Source organism: Paramisgurnus dabryanus, chromosome 16 (genome assembly GCF_030506205.2).
Source record: "Paramisgurnus dabryanus chromosome 16, PD_genome_1.1, whole genome shotgun sequence".
NCBI lineage: Eukaryota > Metazoa > Chordata > Actinopteri > Cypriniformes > Cobitidae > Paramisgurnus > Paramisgurnus dabryanus.
In genome coordinates this window covers 35,943,864-35,952,454 of record NC_133352.1, presented here as the reverse complement: position 1 = coordinate 35,952,454, position 8,591 = coordinate 35,943,864, and the positions used below count along the sequence as shown (strand labels likewise).

The following is an 8,591-nucleotide window of genomic DNA, read 5'->3' as shown; positions in this document are numbered from 1 at the left end:
CTCTGTCAGTATGCATGCAAAGTGAACTGTCAATGCATGCCGTAGTGAAAGTGGGCTACAGCAGTAGTAGACTTATGCATGCATTTAGTGGACTGTCAGTAGTTTGCATGCAATAGAGTTAGTGGGCTGTCAGTAGTATGCATGAAATAGAGTTAGAGTGCATGTTAGTAGTATGCATGCAATGATATTAGTGGGCTGTTATTAGTATGTATGCAATAGTGTTAGTGGGCTGTCAGTAGTATGCATGCAATAGTGCATGCAATTGTTCTAGAGTGCATGTTAGTAGTATGCATGCAATAGTGTTAGTGGGCTGTCAGTAGTATGCATGCAATAGTGCATGCAATTGTTCTAGAGTGCATGTTAGTAGTATGCATGCAATAATGTTAGTGGGATGTCAGTAGTATGCATGCAATAGAGTTAGAGAGCATGTTAGTAGTATGCATGCAATAGTGTTAGTGGGCTGTCAGTAGTATGCATGCAATAAAGTTAGAGTGCATGTTAGTAGTATGCATGCAATAGGGTTAGTGTGCTGTCAGTAGTATGCATGCAATAAAGTTAGAGTGCATGTTAGTAGTATGCATGCAATAGTGTTAGTGGGCTGTCAGTAGTATGCAGGATGTTAGTAGTATGCATGCAATAGTGTTAGTGTGCTGTCAGTAGTATGCAGGATGTTAGTAGTATGCATGCAATAGTATTAGTGTGCTGTCAGTAGTATGCATGTAGTAAAAAGACTTTGGCATAAGTAAAATCTTCTGAATGTACTATGCAAGCAGTGAGTGGGCTTTCAGTTACTACTTGCCAGCTTTTGTATGCACTCTATCACAGTCACACGCAACAGGCGTTTGCGTGCAAAGGGAGCGCGTCCATGACTCATCAAAAACTCGGCGATTATATAAGGAGCCGCGAGCGAGTTTTCTCTTTGCATTAAACGCAGGATCAACAGCACGCGCTCTTTCTAAGCACATCTGCTATTCTTCAGTCTATCTTACACGAGTAAGTAGCGTCTAGATCTACTAATGCATCTTCAAATTATTACAGGGTTGCCAACTTTGGTGATTTGTCTGGAGTGAGATTTCTCCCCAATCATGCGCATGCACCGACCTACCCTTTCTGTGTGTTTCTGGCAAGTTTCTTTTTGTTTTGATAAGTTTCTTTTTGTTCACTGTACTTTGACTATTTGATTTATTATGTGATTGTTATGATCAGGGCTTTGCTGAAAGAGAGCTGAAAGTTCATCAAGCTCCCCTGAATAAAGTATGGTTGATTAACTAATCTATGAGGTTAATGCATGAGTGAGGACTATACATGGCATTGCATTTATTCTACTTTATCTTCAACTCATGATCTGATTCAATAGATTGTGTTAGTAAACTGAGGTTAATACACAGATGAGGTTAATACATGGTTTTGTTTTTTGTTTGCATAAAACAGGGTGAATAAAACAATGCATGGTGCTTATATTCAGGAAATTACTATATATTGGGCCCTTAGAATGGTCCATCAGCCTCCTGTCTGTCATAAGAATTTTGCTTTGGCTAATATTCACATGTTTATTATCTAGGTCAGGTGTAACAAATAATCATCTTTGAGCTTACCTGCTGTAAAATATAATGCAAGGCTGAATTTTAAACTTCTCATATTTGATTTACTGTCTGTTAATGAAGAAGTAATTTTAGGAAAAGTTCAGGAAATCTAACTTCCATAATAAACCTTAAACTTACTTCAATAGAAGAGCTCAACACTAAGATTTTTTTGACAAAAAAAGTAATTTATTTAAAAGTAAATATGGACTAATCCTTTTTTTACAAAGTTACAGAAGTTACAGACAAGACAAGTCTTTTGTTTAACTTAAACTTACAGTAAATGACTTCAAAATGGATAGTGTTTATTAGGCAGGCTTTAGACAGAATGCAATAACATTCGGTTAAGACATAATCAGTTGTTTACCCTGATACTGATTAAGACAGCTACATTCACAAATGTTATGTGAATTTGTCCGTTTAAGCCAAAAGACGAACATGGGCTTATTTAAGCGTTGTGCCGCACATGATGCGTCAGGTTTTCAAGTTCAAGGCTGTGAATCTAATCTAATACAGCTGTATAATAGTCAGCGTTTAATTACTTACATCTTTCTTGCATTTCCACTCTGAGGAATCGCGCAAGAAGCTAAACGAGCGCTGAGCGTTGGGTTAAATAAGACAAAGACCTCAATGGAGGGTACGGCCATGCACATGAGTGAAAAAAATACAGCAGAGAAGAATGTCTATTTTAGCGTGAGATTTCTTTTTTGAGCGTGAGATTGAGGCTGAATGCGTGAGTCTCACAACAGATGCGTGAGAGTTGGCAACTTAAGTCTTGGATTTATTGTGCAAGGTTTTTGAGTCGAATTCGTTGCATCGCAATACTACAGCGTTTTTATAAAACTACTGACTTCATCTTGCAAAGCGCTTATGAAATACTGAAAGGTTGTTTTGTAGCACTGTAAGTTAAGCTTTGTGCAGCAGTTTAGGTTAGGTAAGGATAGGCTACTTGGGCAACCTTAACGAAAACTTAAGTCTTTTAATTGTATGCTGTACTTTGATATTTAATGTTTGGCAGTAGTAGTAGTAGAAGTAGTAGTACTAACTTAGTAAATAGTTTTTTTTTACAATCACTGGCTTTTACTTTGATTATTTCCTGTTGTGTGTTCACTGTTCATATCTGACTTTAATCTCGCTTTACTCTGTTTTGCAGTGGCTCCCTACACACTCACATACTTCGCTATTAAAGGTTTGTCAAATTTCTGTTCTTTACTCTTGTTACACGATAAACCCTCAGAAAAGTCTGGAAGGTTGTTCATGAATCATGACGTCACGTGCTTCTCTCGAGGCATTAAATATCATGCACTTTCTGCAAACAAAGGAAGTTCACATTACTCCAAACACAAGCTACACTTTATTTTATTAGTTGGTTTCATTTGCATGTGACTTTTACAAGCTTAAATTATTCTGGTTGTAAGCTTTCTTCTTTTATTATTTCAGCAATATTATTTTAATCATTGTTTGTAACAATTAGTGATGGAAATTTTCGTTCATTTAGGTGACTCGTTCATTTTCAGTTCGTTCACCAAAATGATTCGTTCAGACTCGTTCACTGATTTGTTCAGTGACCATTTCTTAATTTTACAAAAATACGCCAATAGGTGGCGAAGATGTGTGTCATTATGTATTATAAGACAATGAATGACTTTTTGCAAAAACTCATTAGTTTTTAATAAAGCTCAAATTGTGAAATACTAAGCATAATTTTATCAAGTTACCGAATATATTAAGACACACGTACATTCATAGTACATCTAATCTGGATTTGTTGTAAAAAAAGACTCCTGTGCATGCCTCCTCTGGTTCAGTCAGTCCTCAGATCCTCGTTCACGAATCATATAATTTCGGTCATGTCGTTCAAGACTTCGTTCAGACGCAGATGACTGATTTAAGTTCGGTGAAAGGGTGGATTAAACTATATAGACATATAAAACTATATTAAACAGAAATACCAATTTTTTCAACAGTAATTACCTTGCTTATCATTTGTATTAAGGTAAATAGTCCGGCTAAACATGGTTACTATAACTTTATTAAAATAAAACCACATGGTTACTATAACTTTATTAAAATAAAACCACATGATTCTTTCACAAGATTGTTTATGTTGCACTCGCTATCTATACGATCTCTCTCATTCATTAGGTTGTAACCTGTACCAGTCATTCAGTTTGTTTAAGAACGCGATCTCTCTATCTCTCTCTCGTTCGTTCAGACTCAAAACAGCGGCTCGGTCAGTGAAGGGCGTATTCATTCAGTACGTTGAGCCAATCATATGCTCGGCCACAGCTTATACTCGATTGCCATTGGCTCGTAGTTTTGTCACTCTTTGAAGGCGGAAAGAAAGCCGCGCATCATTTGTCCGTGCTCCTCAAGAAGGGAGGGAAATTTCAGTGAACGAGAAATATGAGTCAATGGATGGCGTGAACGAGAACGATTGGTTCACATAAAAGATTCGTTCAAAAAGAACGATTCGTTCACGAACGTAACATCACTAGTAACAATTTATGAACAGCTAATGGATTAATGCACTCTATTCAGAGAGAAAAAGATGCATGTTTTTATCTTCACCAATAATCTTTGGCAGTTCGTCTCCCAGCAAACCAACCAGCTCTTAGTTATCCAGTCAAAGTCTGGTTTGCCTATTTGTTTAAAGGCATCTGACCCAGATTTGATAGGAGGAGTTTCAGCCCACACAATGTATCACAAAATTGAAAAAATTTCATAGCTTTCCACAGCCCCAGTTTTCAAACTTTAATATGATTTTTTGTTTATTAATTGGTCATGTGATTGATACAAGACTTTAGCATGCTATGGTAACAGCCTCTTGACCCCACGTCATGTGTATCTTTCAGGCAGATGCAGTGCCATGAAGATTATGTTGGTGGACCAAGGGCAACAGTGGAAGGAGAACCTGGTGACTTTTGATGATTGGAAGAAGGGCGATATAAAAAAATGCTGTGTGGGTTATCATCACTCTTTCATTTTACTCAGAAATCTGATTTGAATAATTCACGCTTGGTTTAATCTGTCATTTCTTAGCTGTAATCTGAAGTTGCTTTTTAATTTTAGCTCTTTGGACAGTTGCCAAAGTTTGAGGATGGTGACTTGGTCTTGTTTCAGTCCAATGCCATGTTAAGGCATTTGGGTCGCAAACATGGTAATAATTCCCATTTTACTGCATTCAAGTAAAACAATGATCACCTGTCCTGGAGAGATGATTACAGCTTTATGACCTGGTTTCACAGACAAGGCTTAGCAAAAACCAGGATTAGGCTGTAGGTAAATTAAGATGTTTAAACATCTTTTAAACGCGCATTAGAAAACGATGTTACTGGTTTGTACCTTGAGACAAATCAATGGCACTGGCATATTTTAAAAGGGACATTTCACAAGATTTATGATGTCTAATAAATCTTTGGTGTCCCCAAAGTACGTATAGATAATTTATTATAGCATGTTAAAATTTACACTTTGTACGTGTGAGCAAAAATGTGTCGTTTTGGGTGTGTCCTTTGATCTCTGCACTAAATGGCAGTGATATGGTTGGATAGTGCAGATTAAGGGGCGGTATTCTCTTCTGACATCACAAAGGGATGCAAATTTCAATGAGCTATTTCTTTCACATGCTTGCAGAGAATAGTTTACCAAAACTAAGTTACTGGGTGGATCTTTTTCACATTCTCTAGGTTGATAGAAGCACTGGAGACTTAAACATGGAAAAAGTCAGATTTTCATGATATGTCCCCTTTAAGATCTGTCAGTGCAAGTTGTTTTCAGTTGAGACAGCTCAAACATGTTTTAATCTAGGACTAGACTTAAGCCTTGTCTGTGAAATCGAGGGTATGGTAAAAACAAATTAGTCACCTTATTTTCTTAAGCCGCAATACTCACTGTAGTAGTATTTATTTACTTTTTATGTAAGCTTGGTATATCACTAACTACCCATATTTGAGGATATATCTGCATTTTCTGTGTGTATTTTTAAATGTATATCATATAAATGTGTATATGAATGTTTGTACTATTGTGTCTGTGATGTATATGTCACACAATTTAAACTGTTCTAATCCACTGTTATAAATAATCATCGCTCTCCTCATTCAGGTGCATATGGAAAGAACGACTGTGAGGCAGCCCTTATCGACATGATGAATGATGGGGTAGAAGATCTGCGCCAAAAATATATCAAGATGATCTACCAGGAATATGTAAGTACCTGAATATGTGGGTTTGTGATTTTAATCTGCTTTGTCAATGGTTCATTAGATTTTTAAAGATTTGTTTTTACTGTTCTCTAAAATGATTACCTAATCTTACAACAGGCTTAGTTTTTTCATGAATTGTTTTCAATCCTCAATACTTAAAGTAATTAAATGATGATAATGGAGAATAATTACCTATTATATATATAATTACTAGTATTAATGTGATTGTACATCTCACAGAAAGTTACTTGAGAGATGTTAGATTCACGTGCGATCAGATACCAGACTCGGGTATCATTAAGTACTTGTTTGGTTGATTTCCATCTATAGGAGACCGGCAAAGAAGCTTACATCAAAGATCTGCCCAATCATCTCTCAAAATTTGAAGCCTTTATGGCCAAAAACAAATCTGGATTCCTGGTTGGTGATAAGGTGAGATGTCCAGTCTTAAAGAAATTCAGAAGTTAAACTAATGTGGTTTCACACATAAAAATCACATTTATTAAAGAAAACATTGTTTATCTTATCTCATGATTTTTTTTTTTTTTTGACAGATCTCCTTTGCAGACTACAATCTGTTTGACCTTCTGCTGAATCACAAAGTCCTTTCCCCCACCTGCTTGGACACGTTCCCTACTCTCAAGGCTTTTGTGGACACGTTGTCTGCTCGTCCTAAAATCAAGGCCCTCCTGGAGTCTGATGACTTTAAGAAACTGCCAATCAATGGCAATGGCAAACAGTGATTCATCAACACTTTTTCATAGATTCATTCTCAAAACCATGGTACCTACTGCTAAAAGGCCTTTATCGGTCCTCTGTGATTAGCAAAATGTCTTTGTATGAATATATATTTTGTACGTTTAACTGTTTTGATGGTTTTTACTAACTGATGTCTTTGTAAGAGTTACAACAAAAAAGCAACATTAAAACTTGAAGTGAACGGTTTCAATGGTCTTTTTCTTTTCTTAATATCTAGATACATTCAGACAATTAGCATTTTGAACTTTTTGTAATTTTATAAAATAATAAACATTTTACTTTTTTCAAATTGGATAAAATGTTATTTTTATTAGCATAAAATCTTTACACATTTTAATATTTTGTGAAATATTAGAGAAATTCTGCTTTGCAGATCAATTGTAAAGATTTGTCAAGTATTGATTTTGGAAGCAAACAAATTAACATTACATTAAATGGTGGCCATGATGTTCTGTCACTAACCTGAATGTCACCTCCTCCTGTCAGCATCATTGTCCCACCTCTACCTGAAGCAAACAAAGCTAGGACCCTATAATTTACGCGATCACGGAATCGCGGAATTGGCCAATTAACACGGAATTTTACATATTTTGAATAAAATTCTGTTTTGCAGACCGGGGTAAGTAAATCTGGGCGACAGACCCCCTCCTTACCAATGAAACCACGGCGAAGCGGCTCTCCACGACTCTGCTTTCGTCAGCGAAAAAATTACGAAATTCGACGCTAAGCACTTGGTTCCGAAGAGTTCTCACATGACTTTTATGTGACCGGAGAACTGTTATTTTGTAAGTTTTGTCAATGCTCTGTTCACTGTGAGCGCAATAAAGATACATGCACGCTCTCCACGTCTGTCTCACTGCACCTCTCTCACGTGCACGCGCTCTGGCATCTGTCCTAAGTCCGAACACAAATCCCCATGTATTTGTTCAGTTTTATGCATTTCATGCGAGCTGAGGCAAACTAACGTTATCCCTCGAATTTAAAATATAACCATCTGCATCATGGCGCCGCTCTCTGTCTCTCTTTCGCTCGCACGTGCAAAGAGCTGCGCGCTCACGCTGTCCTAAGTCAGATCAGAGATCACTATCCTGTGTATGTTTGTAAAGTTATATGCATTTCAAGCGATCGTGTATAAAATATGGATCGCGTTCCGATGGACCGATGTGTTTAAGGCATTTCTGAAGGCACCACTGCTTTGACACCTTGTTTTACCCTTCTGCAACAACGCTAAACAATGCATTGAATTGAGTTGAAAAAATAAAACGGAATTTGTGAAAAAATAAAAGGGGTTTTATAGCGCCCTACACAGCAGATGATTAACAGAAAATAATTTCACAGTATTCCATATTCAAAATATTTGTATTTTTACCATTTTCCTTTGTATTCAACAATGCAATAACTATGGTCAGTTCTTACTCAACTTAATCAATGAAATCACTGTCCAGCCCTCTGTATTTATCAGCTTTCACTGAAATTACAATGTGACTATTTAGCCTTATAGAGCAATCTTTTGATATATAAACACAGAGATGCAAACATAAGTCTCAATATTTAATTTACCTTAATGTGCCTATTGGAATCTACACCCCATCATCCCTCTTTTGTCCCACTCCAGAGTCTTCATGTCTTGATGAACACAGACCTGATACACTTTCACAGAAAAATAAAATTAAACATTACAGAAATACATTTTCAAATATTATTATTTTTTAAATAAATGTTCTAACATCAGGAAGACCATGATAACCAAGTTCGATTACTTCATTATAATATGATCACAGTAATTCTTAACCTGATAGAAAACAGCTAATTTAATATCAATTTAAATGTCACACGGACAATATAACACATTAACTTACATTACACATTAGTGATGGGTCGTTCGCGAACAAGCGGCTCTTCAGAGCTGATTCTTTGTAGCGAACGAGCAGAGCCGAATCTTCAGACGCAGGCAGGGGAGCCGGCTCTTCAAAGGGAACCGAGCCAGAAGAGCCGAATCTATGAAAAGAGCCGGACTGCCATCACTAAAGTGTAGAGCCGGAGC

At 36.7% G+C, this 8,591-nt stretch overlaps 1 protein-coding gene across 1 annotated transcript; it reads left to right on the top strand.

The window, feature by feature from the left end:
* The first annotated feature begins 845 nt into the window (after nt 1-845).
* LOC135720289 (glutathione S-transferase P-like) lies at nt 846-6,733 on the top strand. Its single transcript, XM_065242290.2, has 7 exons — nt 846-993; nt 2,734-2,769; nt 4,436-4,542; nt 4,653-4,740; nt 5,688-5,791; nt 6,119-6,220; nt 6,343-6,733. Coding segments are annotated over exons 1-7 (627 nt in total). The 5' UTR covers nt 846-992; the 3' UTR covers nt 6,532-6,733.
* Nucleotides 6,734-8,591: the final 1,858 nt, after the last annotated feature.

Bases quoted from the DNA above. Each gene is read 5' to 3' on its own strand.
- LOC135720289 (XM_065242290.2), top strand. The intron at 2,770-4,435 runs GTTTGTCAAATT...TGTATCTTTCAG, and splicing joins CACATACTTCGCTATTAAAG to GCAGATGCAGTGCCATGAAG. The intron at 4,741-5,687 runs GTAATAATTCCC...CTCCTCATTCAG, and splicing joins GCATTTGGGTCGCAAACATG to GTGCATATGGAAAGAACGAC.